Source organism: Rhynchophorus ferrugineus, unplaced genomic scaffold, assembly GCF_030347505.1.
Source record: "Rhynchophorus ferrugineus isolate W39M unplaced genomic scaffold, kcgeb_rfMv2 rfM8, whole genome shotgun sequence".
Lineage (NCBI taxonomy): Eukaryota > Metazoa > Arthropoda > Insecta > Coleoptera > Curculionidae > Rhynchophorus > Rhynchophorus ferrugineus.
In genome coordinates, this window is record NW_027472587.1 from 18,313,415 (window position 1) to 18,338,939 (window position 25,525).

Here is a 25,525-nt window from a genome sequence, read left to right on the forward strand (position 1 = left end):
AAAAAAAACCTTTATTAATAATACATTTTATAATACTCTGGTTAGTTGAAAATACAAAAACCCATAAATAAATATGTAATCACAAAGTGTTTTGTTTATACAAATATCAATAAACAAAAAGAATCTTATTTACACGAAGCTGCTCGAGGATTGTTCAAGAAACATATCGGAATGTTTCGCTAAAGGTACGTCTTTGGCTTTATAAAAGCCACTGTGTCCCCAGTTCGGGGGCTTGATAGGTACTATTTTCGGTTTGGGCGGTAGCGGCGGCGGATCCGTCTTGGAGCACCCGGTATCCCCGTCGCCCTTCGCGTACTGCACCGGACTGGCCTTCGTGGGAACCGCGACGCTCTGGTTCTCGTAGTTGGGAGAACAGTTGTGCTTGAGGTTTTTCGTGAGGGCGATCTTCGTCTGCGGTTCGGGCGCCGAGTTCGTCGAGTAGTAGTGCCCAGCGGCGGCGGCCGCGCCGCCCTCCTCGTCCTTGTCTTTGAGGAAGTCGGGCAGCTCGAAATTGATCTCCGTGCCTCTTTGGTCTTCCAGGCGCCGCTGCGCCCTCGTCAGTCCCTCGACCAGTTCTAAAAAACCACGTTGAGAACCTCCGAACACACCCAAAGGTTCCCGAATCTTACCGTCGCTCTCACTGTACGTCCCCACGTGCAGTTTGTTGGCGCCCGCCTTCAGCTTCGCGATCAGCGGCTTTTTTTGGTTGTTCTCCGAGCAAACGTCGTCCGTATCGACGGCCGGCTTCGCCCGGTTGCAGCCGCCTTTCTTCTTCTTCTCGTGAATGGCGGAATCTCGACGGAGAAACTTCCCCAGCAGACCGGAGGAGTGTTCAGACCCCCAATCTTCGCTCTGGAGAAAACGTTAGTGTTAAATAATGACGATACCAAGCGTTCTCGCTCTTACCTTCACGGAACCCTTGTCCGATTTCGGCGGTTTGAACAATCCCTCGTCGGATTTCTCCTGAAGGATCCCTTCGAATACTCTATTGGTAATTTCATCCAGCTTACTGATTGGTTTGGTGATCTTAATTGAGGGGTTCGTGGTTGGTTCACAGCTCTCGCATTCATCTGTACACGCATAGAATAAATTGAAATTCGACTGTATAGGCGACCTTAGGAGAAATGTTTTGTCATCATTTATAAGTTTGTTGTTAGAAGGGGTTTTGTTCTAAGTATTTCGAGCCATTTTGGACACCATAAAACACAAGAAAATTAGATATGCTTGCTACAATCTTTACTTAGCAACCCTATTTCAAGTTTTAAAGCGAAATCTTCGATCACACCGTAGCTCAATCTTAGCTCTTCGTTCGTTACGTAGCGATAAACATTAGTAATTAATCGTAGAACCTTGTTTTGGCTGCGTTGGATTATGAGTTGGGCTGATGTTTTAGTGCAACTCCAAAGTGCTAATATGATTGAATTTGTAGTGCTTCATGATTGATAAACCAATCTCTTAGATTTGCTTGACTGAGTCTAACATAATGTTTCCAATTTAACCTACCATCGAGATGTATGCCAAAGTATTTAGCTGATTCTGCTTAAGGAATCGGACATCCGTCGAGTGATGTAATTACGTTTTTGTCATTTCGTCGCAATGCAAAATTAACATGGACAGATTTAGAGCTATTGAACTGTATTTTCCAGTCTCTAGTCCATTTGATGCATCCTGATACTAAATATCTAATAATACTAAGTTATTTGAATTAAGCACAATACAAATTTATCATGGTTATAGATAGAAGAATTCAGAATTATCCTCCTTTCAAGAACAAGTCTTAATGTAAATGCCTATCCATCCATATTATATGCTTATTACATGTATATATTGTTTTTTTTATAGAAAGTCAACCTACTTCTTATCAAGACATAAATAATAGTGGTGAAAATATTAATTTGAGTCGTCTACCCTGCTGTGCAAAAATGTTCAAAAGATAAGAGTTAATTAGGATCGATTAAGATAATTAGAAAATATTTGTTACAGTACCATCATTAAAAATGTAATTTGCTACTATAAGGGGATTTATTTCCTTAAAGAAATCTATTTTGGCCGAGTTTAGATTATTTATAGAGAATTTTTGAATCTATTAGAGTGCATGGAGTCACTAAAGAAATATGAAAAAAGCGTTATAGAAAAATATTTTTAATATACTGCCTGGAGCACTTAACCTTTTTTTTTCATTATATTTGTATAGAATTTTATTTATTATTTCATTTATTTCAGCATCCTCAATGATTGGATCGACCAAAACATTTCCCCAGAGCTTACTATAGGAGATAAGACACTAAGAAACTAAAACAGACGAGCGTCGCCTACCTTCTTTTAACTGTATGTTGAGCCTGGCGTTATCTATACTGGTGACGGGCAAGGTAACGTCCACCGGATGAACGCCGTTGGTCACGTTGACCTCCTCCAAGTTGAACTTGTACTTGTGCAGGATCGGCCTGAGCACGTCCACGATATTCTTGGTGTACTTCGACTTCACCGAGATTATCTTGCGGTTGGGGAGGTCCAGCTTGAACACCACCCTCTGCTCGACGGTCACCTCGCATCCGGCCAGCTGCGCCGAGGGTTCGACTATCTCCAGGGGTTTCTGGTGCTTATTGGTCGACACCTCGAAAGAGGAATAGTAGAGGCCGCGCTTGTCCAACAGTCGGTTCACCAGCTGCTGTATGGTCTCGCCCTCTTTAATCTGGACAACCGTGGTGCTGCCGTTGCTCAACAGCACTCTACACAGCGCCGTCCGATTCTCTCCGACGTTATCGTGCTTCAAGTAGTCCTAAAACAAAGTGGGTGATTTAGCGATGGCTCTTAGATGTGTGTGGGTCCTGCCAGCTACCTGGTTAGAAGCGAGATCCAACGAAGTCAGCGAGGAGTGACTCGAATGGATGTCTGTGGCAGCCGAGAGAAGCCTGCGGTTTTCCTCGTTGGGCGGTACAGTGAGTACCCCATCCCAGCTCTTCTGGGTCGTGGTGAGCTCGTTACGGTCGCGCGACTTGGACCTCTGGTTGGCGTTCCTGCGACTCCACGGCAAGAGCGATTTCCTGCGTCGATCCTCCGCGTTGCTCAATGATTTCTTCAGCTTCGACGGGGTGCTGGTGAAGCTGACCACGGTATTATGGATGGAGAGCCTAAGATAAGCATATTTTATAAATACAATTGAAAAATCACAGAGCGTATATGTGTTACATAGTTTTTCTTGCTATATTTATTATTCGAGTGCTTCTAATACACATGGAAAACGCCAGGAGAAAAAAATGCAGAGTAGGGTCACTAACAAAACACACACAACGGCGGAAATGATGAAATACCAGTACACAGTTTTTGTAGAATTCAAGTGTTAAGTTAATATAACTGTGAATATATAAATATGTGAATATATGAATACACGTTAAAAAAAAATGCATTGCGCAAATATGTATAATTTATTTTTTTTATGAAAAACTACTTTATGACAATTATACGTATTTACTCTACAACAAAATGTATTTGAAAAGAAACTTGCGCTTTAACATGCTCCCAACCAGCGCGTGACGTAGTACGGTTGTATAGGCAAGACTTATTTTAATAATTTAGTGTTATAATTAGACATTCTAATATGTATCGATTGTGTAAGGGTCAGAAAGGTGTTAGAGGAATATGGTTAAATTTAGCCAGGCGCGAGCCAATCTACTATTTTTACCTTTAATTATATTTAAAGTGTAAAATTGAGGTAAATAACATTTGATGTTAGGCCTCATTTGTTTTGTTTATTGTATATATGAGTCCCTAATCATTTAATCCTTTTTTCTATACAAGTGTGTTCCATTTTCATGCAAGTATGGCATGAAGTCAGTATATGATTCTACAAAACTCGAATGCTAACTAGACAGGAACTCTAACTGAATTCACTGAACATATACTGTTGTTCACTACTGGCCATATATTCTCAAAATACAAAGAAAAATATTCACTAAATTCAAGCCTTCAACAAGTGTCAATCAAACCCCATCACGGTTAGACTACAAAAAGCCAATATAAAATATTTGATTTCTTGGATATCACAAATAGTTTGATTAAGTTTAATTGGGTAACTGATTAAGAATTCATAGGAGAACTTAATATGCTTTAATGACTAAACATACATTTTCAAAAGTACTTGATGAAGTATTGCCGTTGCATGTGCTTATAAGTGTGTGAGGTAAATGAAATTTTTCTGGAACAATTTGTGAATAAGATAATTTGATACAATACAAAGCTGCTAAAAATTTCTGAAAATCACACATTTCTTTCAAGTTCAAATGTAAGGATGGGGAAATGATGGTTAGGAAACGGTAAGTGACGTCAATATTTCGTAGCGTTTCTGATTATTATTGCATAGACGGTTTGAGTGATTAAGTCAGGGCACAGAGAGAAATTTATTAAAAATTTTCAGAATCCCTGGACACAACTGTAGTTTTGTTTGACTATCACTTGTTTTTTATTGCATACATAGTGTTATTTCAGCATACCCTTGCTGAGAACCTCTATATAATAATTTAAAACGGAAGCGGTAAGTTAAACGTACCTGGGATCGAAACTGGGAGTGAAAACCTCGCCGGCCAGACACTGTTTGTATAGCTGGGACTTTAGGAATCTCGGATAGCTGTCGAACTTCATCAGGTTGAAGATCTGCTTCTGCGCGATGTCGAACAAGTCAGGCCTGCCCTCGGCCAAACCCTGTTCGGCCGCCTGCCTCCCCTGGGCGTCTACGTTGACGGCCTCCACGGCCCCGCCGCCCAGGTGTTGCTTGAATATCCGTTCAGCTTCCGCTGCCCTCTCCGGACTGGACGACAGGCGTCTGTAACGTTCGCAGGCCGTCCAAAAGTAGATGTTTTCGGCACTGAATTCCTTCTTCAAGAATTCCTGCCGGAACAAAAGACTATTAAGATTTCGCACGATGGAAACTTCCGTTGTTTTTCGAATAACTCGGTGATTTATCGCGATTATATCTTCGTGTAAACAGAACAGGCGCCTTTTATTTTTGCTGTACACGTCGTAGACAAACACATTAGGTGTGTGAAAAGGTAATCCACTTTTTTTAGTATTGCAGGGAAAATAATATAAATACAATAAAAGTTTTGCAGGATAAAACTCTTAAGATACTATACAATATGACAGAAATCATTACTTACAGAGAGGCTATAGAACAGTGGGAGTTCATCCCATTCAGATCTTCCAGATTTTCAGAAAACCAGAGTATTTAAAAAACCATAAACTTTATTGAAAACAAAACAATGTGTCTTATGTCGAATTTTTTGACTAAATTGTACTATATATTGTCAAAAAAAATACTAGGAATGATTATAGAAATACTAGGAATCTAAAAAAGTATCCATTTAAGCAAATTAAAACTTATTGACAGATAAGTTTTAATTAAATAAAATATATCTCAGTTGATTACATTGTGTTGCATAACATAACATAATGTAATAAGTTGCATAATATATGTAGCACGCAATGCGATAATATTAATTCAACCATACTTTATACTAAAACGTTAAAAAAAAACGGGGATTACTTTCTCACATAACTATAAGTCACACACAAGTCATCAGTCACCCGTGGGACCTATTAGCGATCAAATAATGGCTCATAGGCCGCCTATTTTCGTCTAAATTGCAGCAGTTACGGCCAATTAAGGCCCGACACCAAAAAACAGGACTCCATATAGTTTCTGGTTTTTATTTTTCGACGCGTTTATTTTAGAGGCAATCCAATTAGACTCGTTAGCGTTACGCACGCATTGTCATAAAAAAATTCTCCGAAACCGAATCACAAACAACAACAAAACGCTTATTCGAATCTATTTATACAAATGTAATGTTTAAATAACGAAAAAAATATGGTCTAATTCGAACAAGGTAAATCGTGACGCCGCTGTCAGTTTTATTAGTGACGTTTGGCGAAGTCCCGCCTTCGAACCAATGGACAAATTAAATAATTACCACGACATTTTAACCAATCAAATCGGGGTCTCGATGATCGATGCCAGTTTGACATTTCCCGATATTTATTTTTGAGGTAGATATAAAAATAACATTTCAAAAACGTATATTTAAACAGAAATGAATCATGTCACCGCATATATCCAGTGATTAAAAGCTAATGTCAAGCAATTGCTTAATTTGAGTTATTCACCATTCTAAATTACAAGAAAAAATAAGGATCATTGGAATTTTCTATTGGGTTTAACTAATTATTTCTGTAAATATATATGGAATAACACAATATCGTTGTTGTCTTACCTACGTAAGAACAAGCGCCACTGTTGTGTTTAATATATCTGAATATAGAAAAGGGGACTTTTTAACTAACACAAATGAAATCATATTTACATTACGCAATAAAATAGATATTTTAATTAATAGATATGCATATTTTACACTTTTACTTCGACAATTATTAGATATAGTCTAATTTTTTCTTGACTAAACTCATTTCAACTCAACTTTTTAAAAACAATTTTATATTTAAATAAAATTTGAAGAGATTTAAATAAATTATAATGTTGATGTTTAAGTTTAGTCCTGATTAACATAAACAGGAGTCAGCTGCTGATGTCCCACAGCTGTCGGCGACCTAGAAAAGCAAATAAACGAAAATGCAGCGGCGCAATATGATGATAACTGCGAACCGGCGGCATAACAGCAGGAAAAAAAAACAGACGGGGAATATATCCTAATCTGTTGTGACCCAGTGGCGCGACCAGCGCCGATGCAAAGCGGACAGAGAATAATTTGTTAGTCAAATAATAAAAACGTCGCTAAACCGTTGTGCCCCAGCTTCCTGATCCCCGAGCTTCCACGAAAACAACATAATTAAATCGTGTAATGACCGGAGTAGTGTCGGTTATAACTATAACGCATATAACATCTCGTAAATAGTTAACGATAAAACGTTCATTCATTATTAAGGATACTGTGTCAGGAATGTGATGTGTTTAAATATCCCATGGTAATTAGTTCAAAATTGTTTGGTGGGTTGATTGACAGCTTTTAGATTTATGCTACAAAACACTGAAAAATAAGTGTTATATTCTCCATATCTTAAGAGAATAAAAAAAACTTTGTAACAAGAATTTTTTCCACAATTTTCGTTTTATTTTTCTAGATAATGTTGTTGGTAAAACATATTTTATACTTTTTAATATAGGATGTAAGTACGATTCTGACACATCTGTAATTGGACGACATTGGAAATTGATGCAATATAATTAATTATAATTATTAACAAATAATTAATTGACAGACAACAAAAACATATATTAGCAGAGAAATAGACTTTCTTAGAGAAATTCAAATCATATTAAATATTATTTAAATTTCCGGATATTATTAATAGAGTTTCTTGTTTTTATATGCAGTGGTTGGTGTTATTTTATATATTACTGAATGTACCTCTTTATCTCAAGTAACAAATATATAACTGATATTCTAATTTAAAAAAATATATCGTTATATAAAATTGTTTTAGTAGAAAAAAAGTATATTAGGTTAGGTACATACATTTAAGTCTATATAATTGTACATTGCTGGTTGCATATAACAAAAAAAACTAAAACAATCCAATTACACATGGATTAAACATTTTAGGATCTAAAAATATTTATTAAAAATATTAATCTTTTTTTGTGATAAGGTCGAATGATTCAACGTTCAAGTGTTTTTTTTCAGGTGCCGCTTTCTAGACTTATTGTAAAATCGATTAGATACAATCAAACAGTCGACAATAATTCTAAAAAGTACTTTTATCAATAGGAAACGGAAGACGCCTATTATGGTAAGCTCATGGATATTGAAAGTGTTTATGAAATTTGTGAAGTTGTTCAAAATAAAATCAAATTTGTATCAACAAATCTTCATTATGTTGCTCAAATTTACTAATATACGTTTCTTGTTCACTAAATGACTATAATATAGATAAAATATTTTAGCTGAGGTATTAGGAAATTAAAACATTAATGGAAACGAAAGAAACAAAAGAAAACAGATGTCAAATATGGTGTATTTCAATATGGAAGTAACAGCATCAATATACTAAATTATGTATATTCACATATAATTGACGTTTTTCCTTTGTATTCGGTTTTTTCACACTACCTATGTTCTCTAAATGTACCTCATAGTCTGGATACTTCTTGTAACTTTATCTTTTTCATCTAAGAGCATCTATATACTTTACATACTCTAAGCATGTATAATATTGTCTGCAACAAAGTACCCCATTCTTTATATGGTCTTATCAAAATGTACATACTGACACATGACAGATTTTTTTATAACCCCTAGGAAAAAGGGTTCTAATATTGATATCTACTAATTTAACATACCCTACCAAGCAGTGTTGGGTAACTAGTTTTGTCCATTTTGCCTTGTCTGTCTGAAAACTGACACATGTCTCTTAAAGGTTATGAATTGCTGTCATATGTTGTCAGATGTGTCGCTGTCAGATCCAGTGCCTGCTGAGTGACATGTTTTATTTTAATTAAAAATTGAAGTATTCAGTTAAGTACGAATAGAATTTAAAAGATATTTTTTGTCGTTTGTCTTTAAATCATCATATCTCTTATATACGCCCAGTACTTTTTGTTATGACTGGTTCGTCTTGTCGTGACAAGGTGCGTATAAAGGTCAACGTAATGACGCCGGGGTAAAAACAAAATTGCGAACATTCAGCGCCTACGCTGCATTAATTCCAAAGATCATTGACACCCTGAATGTCAGAAAACTATACCTGTCTACGGTTTCAATTGTTATTAACGTTAATTAGCGTCGATCATAGGATAATTGGCGAAGATGAAGATGAGGGTGTCGTGTAAAAATGACGATGAGTACTTACGGCAAAAGCGTGCAGGCCGACGATATCCTCCAGGAGCTTCTCGAACGACGCTGCCCAGTGGACGGGTCCCTCGGGATTCCGCTTGCCGTCCGGACCAACGCCACCGCCGCCCTGTTGGTCGCACTGCAATCATACGTGGCATGGATCAGTATCAGGAAGGCGTCGACCGGCCCACGGGAAAAAGTAATCCACGTTTCGTTCGTCCGACGAATACGTGGATTATTTCTTCACGCGCTTGACGCCGGAACGTACCATATAAACAAGGAGGAGCATCGTCGTATCAGAACATCGCGTCAGACGTCGCGCCGCGGACTAGACCGACGGTGGAAGCGTCTAGTTCCCTCCGAAGGCCGAAACAATTTCGCTTCCACTACGGTCTGAAACAATTGAACGACGTATGGGCCGGACGCTAGCTCTCTCCCTCTCTCACGGTCGAACGACGAACATACACACACACACACACAATCGAATAATTAAAATCTCGCCACAATTAATTAATGCACAAGTTGGCCTTAATGATCGTACATTCACGGATGGTTTTCCAGCAGCGGACATGCCTCGCTCAACACACGACACAGTATAATGAATCCAAGCACACTAGACGTTAAAAAAACTTAAAGGGGTATTAAAGGGAATTTCGTTAAAAGTCCATACAATTCGTACAATATGGCAACACTGCGAATTACAATATAAACTTTTTAATGTTTTGCTTAATATAAAAAATCATACTGCTGTTTTATTGAAAGGACTATCCTTTCAATAAAACAGCCAATGCACGTCATACACATCTAATATACTATTAAATGTACGAGTAGTTTGTAATAATCTAAAATAGATGTAGAAAAATTAAGATGTCGTTTATCAATTTCATTAAAATTCAATACAATTCATACAATATGGCAACATTGCAAATTAAAATATGGAATTTTTAATGTCCTGTTGTTTGCCAAGGGAGTATAATAATTTACAAATTTGAAAAAATCATAGAAAATAGTTCTTCGAATAAAATAGCCAATGCGCCTCATAGATGACGTCTAATATACTGCGCCAAAGGCAGTTTGTAAATGTAAAATTCGTTAAAAAGATGGAGATGCTACGGAACATGTAACCGAATCAGTCTATGAAATTGGATGTTGGGTACCACTCGACAGTGTTGTCAGATGTTCACAAAATTCTTCAAAACACAAGTGATAATAACAAGAGGTTACAAACCAGCGAAAAGGTTGTAAATCAATATTCTAAGCTAATGTGGCAACATTGCGACGTGCTGATCCATTCATTTTTCACTTTTTTCTCTTTTTTGTATTTTATATTTCTTTAAACACTAATAACTATCTAGAAAAAAAAGTGAATAATAAAAATATTGTTTGTTTTTTTTTATTTCACTTATGTAACAATCTAAGAATTCATGCCCCAAATAATTATAATATATTTAACAGCAAATGTGGTGTGACTGTTTAATATAAACAGAAATACAGATCAAACATCAAGGTACTAGGGTTGTGGATTAATTTTGACGGACTATCAATAAATAACATAACCTAGACTGTTAATGCACACTTAACGAAAATCGTTTGAAAATTAAGCGTTTGAACCAAAAACGATTTGAAGCGATTTTGAGGACATTCTCCCTTGTCCCAAGCAACGCCACAAGGAATGAGTCTACTATTGCATAACCTTAAGCAAAATTGAAACACTATCATTACAACACGGCTTTCAACTCACAGTTCCTATTTCTCCACACCAAACACTGCAAATATGCATAATAATAAGTCACGGAAGACGTTCTGCATCGTAACAAAACTTCGGGGAACGATTACAAACATGCAACGAGAACTTCCTCAAGGTTCTAACGCTGAAGCGGTCGGATGACGTCGATATTGCCAGAAAATAAAGTTTTCCCGGATTTCGACCTACTTAATATTGAAGATGTGACACAGATCGGATATCTCTTGAACCTTCGAAATTAATTCACACTTACGTTATGGCACGTACAAAAATCATTTACACATTATCGTTCACAACAGAACAAAAGAAAAAGCGCAACACAAAAGCCCACTGGATCGCATGTCCATCGCATAAACAAAAGCCGTCGATAACAAGGCAACTAGAATGCGGCTGGTGTCATTTCTTCTTATTAGTTGTTTACATTAGGGATGCCGCAAAAAAATCGATATTTTTGACCCATATAATATATATTTATTAAAACAAATATTTCTTAAACATTATAAAAAACAATTTAATTATTTTTAATAAACCTTTTAGCGGTTTATTAAAAAAAATATCAATATATATTGCAAAAAATATCGATATTTATTATTCTCCGATATATAGATATTTTTTTTAAATATCGAAATCAATATATCGATGCTTTTTAAAATATCGATACTTTTTTCGATGACCGACACCCCTAGATTACATATATAGAAGTGCAGTGTTAAGAAGAAACGAACGGTTGGTTGAACCCTCGAAATTAATTCACAGTCCGTTATAACACCAAAATATAAACGGAAAAACAGTTGATAAGTATAATCTAATTCAAAAAAAAACAGCTACGAAACAAGATCACATGATTTACAACAGATCAAATGATAGCGCACCATAAACCAAAGCCCTCTGGATCGCACGTCCACAGCATAAACAAAAGCCGTCGATAACAAGCCAACTAGATATGACTGGCGTTATTTCTGCTTGTTGGTTGCTTATACGAACAAAAGAGCAGAATTAAGGAGAAGCGATAAATGGTCGAATCACAAAAATGACACAAAGAACTTAACCTCACTTTTCACAAATATCAATCACGTCGAATCGTTTATTTTATCCATTCTTCTTCCGTTGCGTCGTTACCGCTTCGTTCGCGAATAAAACCAGACCACTTACGTAAAAAACCGATTTGTTTATCCACAGCAAACACTGGCCATCGCCCTTCACGTAACACATGATCCTGTCGCTCTCGAACGACGGTCGCTTGGTGTACAGACTAAACAAGGCCATCGTCTCGCAGACTTTCGGTCTTCGGGATCCCCGACACCGCCGGGACGCATCCAGCTTGGTACTGAGAGCGGTACCGCCGTCTCGCCGAAAACGGAAAAGGCGAAACTATCGGTCTTGTTCCAGATAGCGTCGGTTCGGCGAAATCGCGAAAACAATGGCGGCGAGAGAGAGAGAGTGGTGGGGAGGAGGGGGACGTCGGCGAGTACCCGTCCGTAATTACGAATACAGTCTGTCGAAGTTCCCCAGGAATGGCGTGGAACCGAAACGTTTTCGCTGAAAATGAACGAAGCGCAAGATCACTGACGAAAAAAGAAAACTTTCTCGGCGTTTCATGGGAAAAACGCGGATAATTGGGGAAAAAACGTTCTCCGAGCGCGAGAAGGCGTCGTGTCGATTGGAAGGTCACGGGTCGAGGTACTGACGTGGTTATGACCGTCACAGTTGTGATGTAACGACTAATCAATGACGATCGATCGATCGATCACAAGCATCGTGCTGGCCTTGACGGAACCGATATCGCACTATTTACACTCCTGTTCAAGCCAGATCTTGATATAACAACCCACTGATGCTTTATCATAGCATCAAAAGTGTTAAATCATTCCGTATTTCTGCCGAGCTTTCAGCTTCTAATGATTCTGCACCTCCAGCGAATATTTGAGATTCATATTCAATATTCATGAAATAACCGAACTCTCGAGGCATCTAGACTAACCTGTGCTGGCCATAGCCAACGCAGTCAAGACACCACGGATTTTCGCCGAAGACGTTCATTAAAAACAAGAAATAATACCACTTTCTGACCTTTCCTCAATATCTTTATATGGATCAGGAACAAGTTAAAAAAAGTAGTGACCATTTCTGGAGAATCCCAACTTGTATTCGGTAAACTGTCACAGTTTCTGTCTGATTTTGAGACGTTACCATTTACAAGCAATCGAGGCATAGAATCCAACGTAGTACAACAGCCATTTTGGGTTTGACCCTCCCATTGGTAGGAATTTTGTTGTTTATTTGTTCTTATACTGTCCATATTTTGATTATAAATGGTAGGCAGTAATGGATAAGTCATAGATTTGTAAATATTATCAAAATTTATTCTATTTATATTATATTTTTTTAATATAGGTACCATTTTCAACAACTGACAACGTCGCAAATTCAAATTCTTATACGCATGTGGGGATTCTCCAGAATTAAACTTTTGTAAAAGAATCGATATTGTCAAACGAAAGATGTTAAACCAGTCGGAAGTAATGAAAACTGGGGTAATGTCGAACATTCCTGACGATTGAAAACGTTTTTATACAGCGGCGATGCTATGTCGCAACCGCTGTATATAACAATTTCGCAAAGCTACGGATATTAACCAAGAGCGAAACATCTGATTTATCCAACAATTACCGGTCGTCAGATACGTTATATCGCATCAAAATTATGAAATGGGACACGTTTTCGATGATTCAACATCGAGGTACAGAGACAAAAGGGAAATACGTGTACGGTTATTGTTTTAACGTCCGTCTTCGTGTTAGTTTCGCGTAGAAATGCCATTGAATGTCATCATACAAACTCAGTGTCAAAGCAAAACCTATATGGGTAAGTAAACGCCTAACATTTATTGATAAAATATTGACACATTCGAAAAATCATTTTGCAAATTGTTGCCTTACTTCTTTAAACTGACCCCAGTTTCTATCTACGTTCGAATTTCCTGGCATTCTTTCGACTGTGTTCAAGATAATGCCTAATTTTTATTGTGCAACTTAACAATTGTCATGAATAAAAACCAGCAAAGATTCTACAAGCGCTACTTATTCAATCCGAATGTGTTCTATCAAAATGTACGATGTAAAGATGAAGTCCGTGAAGACATGAATTGCATGAAAAATTACTAAAATTATTCACTTACTAAAAATGCAATCGTTTGAATCATTTCAAATATAGTGTTGAAATCCTCATACTGTGCGCAATAGCGTCGTATGATTTCTATATAATAAAAAATAGACTTGCCGACGGAAAAGAAAACCTCTTAGACCGAGACCTCATTGTTTCCCAGTGTCTCAAAGAGATTATGTCGAATAAAACTCATAGTTATAGTAGTTCAGAACCAAATCATAGAAATAACATCATTTTACAACATACATACCACTTTACAACAACAGTTTTAAGTGTACAAATATGATTGCGCCCGTTTTACACTTGCTGTCTCGTACATACATCAAGTACGATTGGCAGAGCGTCTAAAACCATCAAACATAACCGGAGAAGCGGGCCGGGAAGCATTACGATCAAAATCTACTCATGCTGTTGTTCCGCAATATGCAGACGGATATGCCCAACGCGAGGCGAAGCAAACAATAGTGATATGTTCAGCATCATGGGCGTATTTTCCGAAGCCATCCGCAATTATTATTTTAGAATGCAAAAAGGCGAAATCATCTTTGTACACGTAACATTAAAACGAAAAAAGCAACTCGGACATCGAATCACATACATACATATCGCATCAGTCATTGTTATTAATTTACACAAAATTCATATCGTGGTTAAAACAAAACCACCGATAATGATATTCAAACAATGAAACATACGATTGCTTTTAAAATTCATTCAGCTATGCCTCGTAAAAAAAAACATTACTTGTGCCGCTTATCGTTTCGTGTCACATTATGGTTAAGGTTGTATCTTGTTATTTTCTAACGATAACTATAAAAACAGTATGTTGAAAATAAAAGTGAACTCACGTCATAAAAATGTTTAGTGTGTTGCCTATTGCAATTTGTAAATTCGTTTTGAAATTAAATAACATTTTCCTTATCATTTTATTCTAGTTAAAAAGCGATACAATGCTATCTAATAGTGGAAATATATTTGATAGCATTATTTTATTTATATTAGAATTCTGTCACATATTAAAGCCGAAACGAACTAAAACCGAGAGTTGATGAACATTGCGATCTTTTCACATCATCAATTTAGATGACGTGAGTTCACCGTTTTACTGAACGGCCTTTATCTTGTTACTTTCTAACGATAAGTGCGCAACCATGATAACGTTACGATGCTGGAGTTAGTGTGTAGTGTGTGTGTGTATTAGCAAGCGTTTTAAAATACCTTCTCGTCTGATAGGATGGTGGACAGCGGTCTCTTGGACAGGATCTGGATGGCTAACCGTCTACGTGAGCCGCCAAAGGTGTGGAAACGTCTAAAGGGTGTCAGGGCCACCACCGTGCTCGTGTTTTGGTGACCATCTCTATACAACACCGCCAAACATGCAGCTGGTTAGTCAGATATTATGTACAAGTCCCAAGAACTACTTCATCAGGCGCCAGAACCGACGCCAGGGCGAGTTCGTTTCGTTTAGGCGCCGATATAAGTCACTTCGATTCTATTATATCATCGACACGAACATAAATAACATCCGACTGGAAGAGGACTTCGCGAAATAACGATATCAACACATGTAACACTTGAAACAATAAAAATTCCTGCGAGCGCGATAACAGAGCTCGGTTTCCTGAGTTCTGCCACTATTATTCACACTTGTTTACATGAAACAAATACATATCAAAATCCGAACTTAGACCGAGAAGTAATATAAGCATGAAAAAGCATTTATTTCGAGTACTTTTTTAAATGTTGAACTTCACCAGAGGTTAGAGGTACAGGAAATTGAAGACAAATTCGATTAATTAATGTCTTGTCGTATATCTGAAGCCTCACGGAGAAGGATTCGTAACAAGCAAATAACACATAACAGAGATGAAAACCGATCTCCTGAATACTTACGACCATATCAGGTGAACCGGTGGGAAATCTGAAGCAAAACATCATCCCAGATCGGACAACGCGAGGCGAAGTCTTCTTCGCTACAAAGTTCATGGAGAAAATGACTCTGTGGCAGCGGACTTTCACTAAATGTAAAGAAGATCCATCCACCATATCGCCGGGCATATACGGCGCTGTTTCGTACGTACAGTACACCCAATAAACACGCGAACCTCATAAATATTCAAGGGCAAACAATATTATTGCTATCTATTAATGTGCGTCAACATAATGGTTACCTTAGCGAGACTGGAATGACGCAAATCGGACGAACTCTTCTCCGCAAAAATTCCCGCTATCGAACCTGGCCTACTACAACAATACCGCAGGTAATACAGCCGGCTCGTTATCGATATATCATTACGAAAAAAAATGCCCCCTCTGTACACGAACGTACACAGAAGAACATGTGGAAGCTGGGAGTCATTAAAATTCGATTAATGTGACCGTCAACGAGGGAGATATCCCAAAAAAATTGAGCAAGATGTGATTAATTGAACACCAACATTATGCAATTAAATAAAACGCGTCACTGTCATCAATAAACAAAAAAATCCGACGGCGACGAAGACAAAACCCGTCGAAAATATCCGAAATCCAGTCACCCATGAAACATTTCAACGCTCCGCCGAGAAAAACGAATTATTCGAAAATATCTAGTTACCTAAATAAAACTTGCAACGGTCCAATCATATTACGGTATTTTACACTGCACTAATTACTCTTGTTCGGATTTATTAGCCATAAAAAGCCTCCTTCTAATCACCAGCCCGCTTCGAGAAAGACTACCGTCGTTCGTCTCAACGAAAAAATTTTCAACGACTGCAAACAACTGTCAGGTGCATAAAATGGCAGCAGGTTGATTTCTGTAACAGGTGGACGTTAATATACGTTAAATTTCCCATTGTAAGTCTGCCGCGCGAAGGGGTGGGCTCAAGAGTTCTGTCACCGTGACAGCGGGAAACAATCCTAGCCTAGAAACGTCAGTGTCGGTTAATTTTTTCGCTATTTTCGCTGATTTTCACGGTCGTATTTAATAATCTTGAGCCATATATGCGGAAATAAAGTAAATAACGGAAAAATAAATAAGAAGCCAAGATTAATTCTAAAAATAACACTTGTTCTGATTAAATTCGTTAAATAAAAAAATGTTTGTAGCTGTGTAAAAAAATTTGATGGGTAAAATAAGAATCTGATTTGTTTGGTTGTATATTCCAAGTAAGTTTCTAATACGCTTTGAATGTTTTTTTTATTATTATCATTTTTCCGAGAGTTTGTGTTTCGTGTCGTCTATTTAATTGTAAATTTATCTTCAAAAAATTATAATTCAAAGGTTAGCTTTCGGGTACAGTTTTAGTACTGTCAGTGGCATTTAAAGTCGATTTCTTGTAGACTTGTTGAAATTATTGCAATGTAATTATATTGAACTGAATATCTGGGTTATATATTTGGTGATTTATGGACTTTGGGTTTGTTTGGGTGTGGGCTACTTAGTATGCTCGGACGACGACGGTGATCCGATCGTCGCTCGTTTGTTTCGTTGTCTTGGAAACGTGATAAGAAGGCCGCCTTGATTCGTCCCGTTTAAGTTATGGGAAAATGGGAAAAATTACGCACCTGTTCGTTCATATCGGTCGAGTGCACGTGACAAACAACGATAAATAGTAGATAGTACTGCGAGTTTAAGGTTGCGGGCGAAGAGAAACCCACCTCGTTCGCCAACGCCGCGCTGACAAGTGTAAAAATAAATCGGGCGGCAGTTTAAAACGGGCATGTGACACGTGAGTCGCATGTAATGAGACCTTTAAACGCGGTTCTTGCACGAGACAAGGTGCGCGCTTATTCGATAAGTTTCCGCTAAAGGTTATAAAGTTTCAGTAAACTTGAAATTTAGTTTCTAGTGGGATTTTAAGTTAACTTGTAAATTCGAAAATATATATATTATACTTTTAATGTGCACGAATAATTTACATGAACTATAACTTTGGTTTGTTATTATAATGTCTCTTGTTTCTTTTCAAAATTATTTTAATATGAAAGATATTTATAAAAGATTCTTCATGTTACATTTTTTATATTATAGGAGATGGGAAATGTACCAAAATGTTTTAACTTGAGATTAGTTTGAGAGTTGTAATTTGAGATTAAGATAATTTATTCTAATCATATTATATTCTTCAAATGTACGTATAATTTGCAAGGACTGGCAACGCTGCAAATTTAAATCCTCGTGCGCATGCAATGATTCTCCAGATTTAGGCTCTTATAAAACCTGCTCGTTGACTCTTTGGGTGTATTTATCCTTGTATTGTTCAAAGTTGAAGTGTCACAGAAAACCTAGAGTTCTCATTAGAGAGTGTGATAAATAATTCGACCAAGACTTTCAAAAACAATCATGTTCCCTGATACGAACCGAAAAAAAATTACGAAAAACAACAAATTAACGTAGAACTTATCGCGACGTCCACCCTATTCGCCGGATCCGATTCCACTTGACACCTGACCGGATCAGGGCGATTCTAATACGATGAAAAAACATTTCAAACGATTTTCTGGAATGGCGCAAAACGAAAGAGATCCGTTTTAACAGTCACAAACGGATCGATACGACGCGAACCGATCTGTTTATTTGCTTAAAACCTGTTAATTAAATAAGAAGGGAGATAAACGATTTTGCAACAATCGACCGTGTAAACATCTACAAGTTTTACGACGGTCTTTTGTTAGTTCGGAGATAACAGCGATTAAGCCGTTACGACTTATTACGGTTAGGGCTTATCGTAACCGCTCATTCCTCGTATAGATACGTCTTATATAAGAGCCAGAGGTGTAGTTTACTGAAGAAAATACCATAGCTGTCGGGAGATATTGATGAACTAAGTATTTGAGTGTGCTCAAGTCGGTAACACCTTGTTTTTATCGCTACATAACGTGGTACAACTGCTTTTACTGTCGGCATTCGGTAAACTTCGGTAGTTTCCGTCCGGTTTTGCGACGTTGCCATTTGCCAGCCATTTTTGGTTTTACTCTGGCACTGATAAGAGCTCCAGCAGCACTTAATTGTTTATATCTGGTATCTGATTATATGTTTATAGTGTATTTGTTCTTGTAATGTTCATATTTTGATTGTAAATAATAGGAAATAATGGATAAAACATTAATTTGTGAATATTGTCAAAATAGCTTTTGGAACACCACTAACCCAAAGAGACATATAGTCTACTCAAAGTTTTTTTGGATATACATCATCAATTGTAAATTCGTTTTAGAATCGGGCAACATTTCCCTTCCCATTTTATACTAATTAAAAAGAGACACAATACTGTCTGATTAGTTCGAACACGTAAACGAATGAGCCTGTCAAAGTCGTCCGGTTGTCAGACGTATGCAAAATTCTTGAAAGCAATAGTGATAAGAGGCTATAACTCTAACCTATAAATTATTGTGGCTGTAGATTTAACTGTAGTTTTACGATGTACTATAATGTTAAAATAAATTATATTTGATAACATTTTTGTTCAATTATTTTATTTAGATTAGAATTTTGTTATATGTTAAAGCCAAACTGAACTAAAACTCACGAGTTGATGCGGCAACATTGCGACGTTTTGATGTCACAAATCTAGGTGACGTATATACAAAATAACTTTGAACGGACTATATAAGGAACTTCTATTCAGGTGCCTTATATACCCATTCAATTTTCATTTTAATTTCGCAAATTAGATTCAATCCTATACCAAATTCATTATATTTTACACATAATTGATCTTACAAATATGTATGACCATGTCCAGCTGCTAAAAAACTCACACAAAAATGACAGTTAATATTAAAAGGTAAGTTGATTCGATTAAAACCAGATAGAAATATGGTTGCAGCCAAACTAGCAGCTAAAATTCCAATGAATACTATGTAAGTTACGTAGTGACATATAGTGACTTACATATATATACATTTTATTTTATTTTGTCTTTATTCTTTCCTCTGTATTCTTCACATTACATCTTTTTGTGTTATAGGAAATGAAAATTGTACCGAAAAAATTAACTTGAGTTTCAAAGAAAATTTTAGGTTAACTTGTGGATTCAAGAATACATATTATACTCTTCATATATACGAATAATTTAAAAGTACTATAACTTTGGTTTGTTATTATAATCTTTGTATATTAAATAATTATATATTGTTTTATTTTCTCTTTATTCCTTTCAAAATTAGTTTAAAAATAAATATGCCTATAATAGGCCCTTCGTATTTTTTACATTATAGATGAAAATGGTTCCAAAAATATTTTAACTTGAATTTCCAGGGAAATTATATTCTTCAAATATAGGTATAATTAACAAGGACTGGCAACGTCGCAAATTCAAATTCCTGTGCGCACGCCGGGATCTTCAAGAATAATAAAATTCGCGTCCGAATAAAATCAATCAAAAGGTTTGTTGTTGTATTTTTCTTTCTCGGCATATTTACGCAGCAAACCTCCACGTGTGTTAAACAAAAATCGAATGCAGCGCTTATCGCAAACCAAACGTTCGCGGTTATTCCCGTTCCCTTGGTCAATACCGGGAAAAATGCGGATTTCTGGCGGGCCGGACCGCCGACATGAGGTAAACGAGCATAATAGCGCGGTTATATCTCATAACCGCCAGAATATCGAGAAACCAATGAGCTAATCCGGCTAAATCAGACGCCAACCTGATCCGGACGACACGTTCGCCTTTTTCCCCGGAACAATCGAACTATACCGGCGCGACAAAGCAACACCGCGACACGAAAACGGGGCGGGCTATGGATGCCCGATAAAAAATGACGATCCGAAGCCGATAATTGTTTTACGCCACAGCGAAAACAAACAACGAACTGGTCCACACCAGTTCGGATGCCAGCAGTTAATTTTTTTTCATTAATTTTTTTTCCGTTAATATTTATCAAAAAAACGCGTTAGAATCGTGACAACCCATGAAAATTAATTGATTATGATAAAACTAAAAGGCCTGGAAAATAAAGAAATAATGCAACGATTAGATCACAGACAGTTTTGATTAAACTTTTAAAACCCTATAAAAACGGTCACACGAATGGGAAAACTACGTTACAATCCTAACAACCAATGAAAACTAACTGATTATAATCAAATCCTTCTAGGCCTGGAAAGTAAAAGAATAATGCAATAAAATAGTTGCCAGGCGATTAAATCATTAATTCCCAGATATTTTGATAAACGTTTAAATTCTTTTAAAGATGTTTCGACGACTGGGAAAAATACATTAGAATCTTAACAACTAACGAAAATTAATTAAGTATGATAAAATTAGAAATCCTAAAAATAAAAGATAACGCAGAAAAAAATAATTGCCATTAAAATGTTAATTCACAGAATGGGACGAAAAGTCTAACTGCATTTTCGTGATAAGTACAGTGTACAGAACCTTGCCATCAGCTGGCCAATGTAGTAGTATTACTCTTAGCATATTTTTAATTTCGTATCCAAAAGCGTCGATATCATCAAAAGGTTACTTAGATTTACCCACATTTTTAATAGGTATCCGTATCGTAATAAACAAAAGGCAATTACTGAGTTTTGACTGAACACCGAACTATTCGTTAGGCAAAAATAAATAACACTATTACTAAAAAAAACCTATCATTGCTTGATTAAAAGAAGTCGTAAAATGAAATTCGTTGGAAGGATAAGATTAAATTATTACTGTTGACACTTGTTTTTGCCATAGGTTCAGTTATTGATGAATAAACAACTCAATTTTAAAAATATTCAGTGATATAACATTGTTATGAAAAAAGAGCTTAATTTTAAAAATTCCAGTTCTTTTAAACATTAAAAATGTGGATTTTACTTTTGTATATATAAAATTCTAACCACCACAACCCAATTAATTATGTCGAAACTCAAAGTAATTAAGATAAATTTAATCAAGCCCAGCGGAAGACAACTCATTAATTTAATCCTTGTTACAGACATGACCAAACAATTAAATTTGAAAAGAGAGCAATAAAACAAAATTCCTGGAACTACAGACATGGTCAACCGAGACAAAAACAATTGCAACACTGGTCGCAAGTAATTACACTGAAACCGTTTAAAATTATGTTCTTTTTATAGAAATAATATCGATAAAAAATAATTTCCTGTACGTCTAATCGTAAATTATAAATGGTAAGTGCCACTTGAAAAATGGAAAAAACAGATTCGATATACATAAAGCTAGTTCAAGTGGTAAAACGGAATAGTAGGCCGTGCACTTGACAGAATATAAAAGAACAAACAGCGTATAAAAACCAGGGCCTTAACGGGAAAAACGCGCAAATAAATAGACAACCCGTCGTGTCTAGACGTCCAAAATAATTTAAAACCAATGAAAATCATGCTGGTACTCATGTCGAGTCGGCGACGAATTATTTCATTTTCTCATGGAATTGATTGGGTGACTAATTCGTTTAATTTTTGTACCAATTGGCATAAATTACTAGACTAGACCGGAAACTCTTTGTCCTTTTTCAATTAACGTCTAACTACGAAGTAACGAACGAAAGGGGGCTGATAAAAGCGAAGAAAGTTGTCGCACTCCTGACAGGTAGTGTCACCGATATGTATTTATCGTTGTCATGGTAACGAATAATAACGGAACGTAACTTACATGCATGTTCCCATGTCGTTCCCGGTAATTTACAACGATGCACTGAATATCGTCGCGATAGGATGCGCCACCTCAAAACATTCTCCTCCGAAACAGATACACCACAGCTTCCCTCGACGGGCGCTCACTCACTCATGACAAATTTACAATAATTTAATTCATGAAACGCGACCGCGGACCCGACCGAAACTACCCGGAAAACGACGATATCGACGACAATGCAGGGTTGCCGGTTTACGTCTAGTTTACCAATTTCTGTCCCCATTAATTATTTATTGTATATAAAAACTGTCAGTATTATTTATTATTTAATTTATGAACGCTATGAACTATGATATTCAGGTTTATGTCATTACTCGTGGTGATCTTATTTATTTAACGCGTATTTTAGGCGCAGATTGTATTTTTACTTGTTTTAAAACCTGTCAAAACAAAGTTAATGAAAACGTCAACAATGTTAAAACTAGATATCGGGCGACCTTCTGAACTAACTGTTATACGCGTTTGTTATACACAACTATCGATGGTATATCACTAACTCTTAAATAACAAATTCCAACCTGACCCGACGTAGATTTTCCATGATACTTTTCTTATATTTGGGCCTTTCACGCGTCCTAGAAAAACATGGAAGCTTGGCAACGAGGCGGATAGAGAGCGATGCCGCGGAATCCTTCACGGCCTGGCGCGATCGTTATTTATTCGCTTCGAAATTTTGCGAAATGAATCATGTTTAGTCAGCGGCGTGTCCTTGAGTGTAATTTTACTAGCATGCCTTAATATTACCCAGCTACCTCGATACCAGATGTTAATAGTGTTAGTTCCCTACATGCTCTGTTGGTTCTTACCTCTGGGTCGTTCCGACTAATCCGTACGTCCGGCTCGCTTTGCGCTATGGTTCTCCGGGGCTGGCCCTGTTCGACCCAACTGCTCAGATCCTGCAGGCTACCGTAGCAGAACTTGTCCTCGTACAGGTTGGAGTTGTTCAGTTCCTCGCAACTGTGATTGGCCTTGGGCACACCGTACACCTTGGGACTGAGCTTGTGATAGTTCTTCGGACACTTGTCCAAGTTCTCGCAGCTGCTCACCGCCTTGCTTTGCTTCTTCGCCTTTTTGGATTCGAACGGTAACCGAAATATGTTCATCAGATTCCCAAGTTCCGCGTTCTTCGCACTCGACGGCTTGAACGCCGGGTTCTCGACCGGCTGGGTGTTCGTGAGGTCTTCTAGGACGTCAACCGGATGTTCCGAATACGTGTGGCCGGTATCGACATCACCGTACTTGATACAGGACACCGACGGAATCAAAGCTCTGCAGGTTAACCGATTGTTCTCCTTGAAACCGTTGTTGTTCTGCTTCTGGAGCAGGCCCGTGGGGTTCTCGAAGTGATTCTTGATGTTCTCGTACGCCCTAATGTTGTTCAGATTGTTCACCGTTTTAAATTCCGAACTGCCCTCGCACGACGCCAGGTTATTCGGCTTGTATTTGTTGTTCAACTCGAAGGGTTCTTCGTAAACCTGCTGGAAATCCAACGTGTCCAGGCAGAGATCGGCTCCGTCGATACCCTGGGGCCTGTTGGTGTTAGTCATGATCGGTAGAGGCCGATGCGTGGGAAACTCCACCACTAGAATGCGGTCGCTGATGTTACCGCAATCATCCCGGTATCCTATCCCCGAATCTGAGTTACTGGAGGCACTCGGCTGCGGAGAATTGGCCACCACCGGCACGCTCAGGTCGTTCCTCGAGCTGGGATCGCCCTGGAGCTTGTACATGGTCTGCACAAGGTTCACTATGTACAAGGCATTCTGGGGGAACTCCAGGCACAGTCCCGTCACGGCGTCGGGCGTGCAGTGTATCTTGAAGTTCTCCGCTTTCTCCAGGTGCACCCTGTGATCTGCAATTTTTGGATCTATCACAAACACATGGCAACTATTGGATATATCCACCTCAGGGGAAGTACGGGTCCTATTGTCCGATACCGCACTGGTAACCAAGCCGAAATACCTACAGTCTTTATCCGTGGTCGAGCTGACGTAAACCACTCGGTTGGTCGGGTAAATGGCAATGATATGGTTAGCTGAATTTTTTAGTGTTAAACAAGTGGGCAAGACAGTCATTAAAACTGCAGTGGGTGACCGTTTCTCTTGTCTTAGTTTTCTGATGCAACTGCAAACGGTTTGGAACCGCGCGTTGGGCAACAACTGTTTGGGCATTTCGATGGTCCCCAGATAGCCGATAAGAACCTTAAACTCCACAGGACCAGCCTCCTCATCCATCGTACCCTGATTGTTGGAGATAATCTCACCTTTCTTCACCTGGTCGATGTCGTGATCGCCTTTATCGTCGACAAAAACGTTATTGTTCAGGCGCGGCTTAATAATGTTGTCCCGCAGCTTCGCGACGTTCTTCTCGTTGGGCTCCATGACGATACCCTTGTAGGTCCGCCGGTTTGGACGGGGTTTGTGCGTGTATTTCGGCTTACGACTGCCCGCCATCCGACCGCACTCTAACTCCTCGTCACTGCTATCCGAATAGTAGTTCTCCGCTATCGTCATCTTGATAGGATCCGGACAGTTACCGATGAGGTTAACAACGGCATCGTGTGCCATTTTAGACACGGAAATCCCGTTTACCGATATTAAAAAATCGCCTGCCCTGAGCCCTGCCTGGTCCGCCGGTGAATTGTTCACTATACACGACAAAATACATGGTTGCTGGCCCGATATGGTGAAGCCAAATCCGTTGGCACCTCGCACTACCTCAACAGTTCTCAATCCGTAGTTCGGACGCTTCTTTCTTCGTCTGTTCGGATACATGTCTATCCGTTACATCACCAAAACAGGACGAAATTGTCCCAAACACTCCTCACGAATTATCTGTTTTTAAAAACAACGATAAACACCCGTTACACAAAAAAAACAGAAATTTTGACATTCTCTTTTCTTCTCTAATCGAATTATGGCTCTAACTACCTTAAAGACAGTTAAAAACGTCTATGTAAACAATTTAGCGAATAATTTGTTTGTAATGTTGTCAAAATCTATAAATTGTATTTATATACTTAAGACAAATACTTTTACTAAAAAATCATTTTATCTAGAAAATACTGGCCATTTGTTGGAAGGACTGTTCGAGCGATACTGACGAACGAATTATAATAAATAATTGACTAATTTAAC

The 25,525-nt window shown here is 37.8% G+C and overlaps 1 protein-coding gene and 2 long non-coding RNA genes across 4 annotated transcripts; 1 reads left to right on the top strand and 2 right to left on the bottom strand.

Annotated features, from left to right (window-relative positions):
• On the bottom strand, positions 1-25,293 carry loco (regulator of G protein signaling family member locomotion defects). Its single transcript, XM_076412331.1, has 8 exons — positions 23,195-25,293; positions 8,860-8,982; positions 4,547-4,884; positions 2,840-3,131; positions 2,317-2,779; positions 907-1,070; positions 630-852; positions 1-575 (listed from the first exon to the last, which is right to left on the bottom strand). Exons 1-8 carry the CDS (start codon positions 25,160-25,162, stop codon positions 130-132), a joined length of 4,017 nt encoding a protein of 1,338 aa, XP_076268446.1. The 5' UTR covers positions 25,163-25,293; the 3' UTR covers positions 1-129.
• LOC143201343 (uncharacterized) lies at positions 10,147-14,977 on the top strand. The gene is made up of 2 exons (XR_013006934.1): positions 10,147-13,682; positions 13,801-14,977. It is a non-coding gene; the product is annotated as an uncharacterized LOC143201343 (long non-coding RNA).
• LOC143201342 (uncharacterized) lies at positions 16,373-22,474 on the bottom strand. 2 transcript variants are annotated; one of them, XR_013006932.1, is made up of 2 exons: positions 17,302-17,607; positions 16,373-16,550 (listed from the first exon to the last, which is right to left on the bottom strand). It is a non-coding gene; the product is annotated as an uncharacterized LOC143201342 (long non-coding RNA). The 2 variants fall into 2 exon arrangements; XR_013006933.1 differs by lacking the exon at positions 17,302-17,607 and adding an exon at positions 22,347-22,474 and having other exon boundaries at positions 16,410-16,550.
• Positions 25,294-25,525: the final 232 nt, after the last annotated feature.

Coding starts and splice junctions, on each gene's coding strand:
- loco (XM_076412331.1), bottom strand. CDS start 25,162: ATGTATCCGAACAGACGAAGAAAGAAGCGTCCGAACTACGGATTGAGA. Junction 8,983..23,194: donor TTAGTCGGAACGACCCAGAG/GTAAGAACCAAC, acceptor GTATGATTGCAG/TGCGACCAACAGGGCGGCGG. Junction 1,071..2,316: donor CAACATACAGTTAAAAGAAG/GTAGGCGACGCT, acceptor ATGCGTGTACAG/ATGAATGCGAGAGCTGTGAA.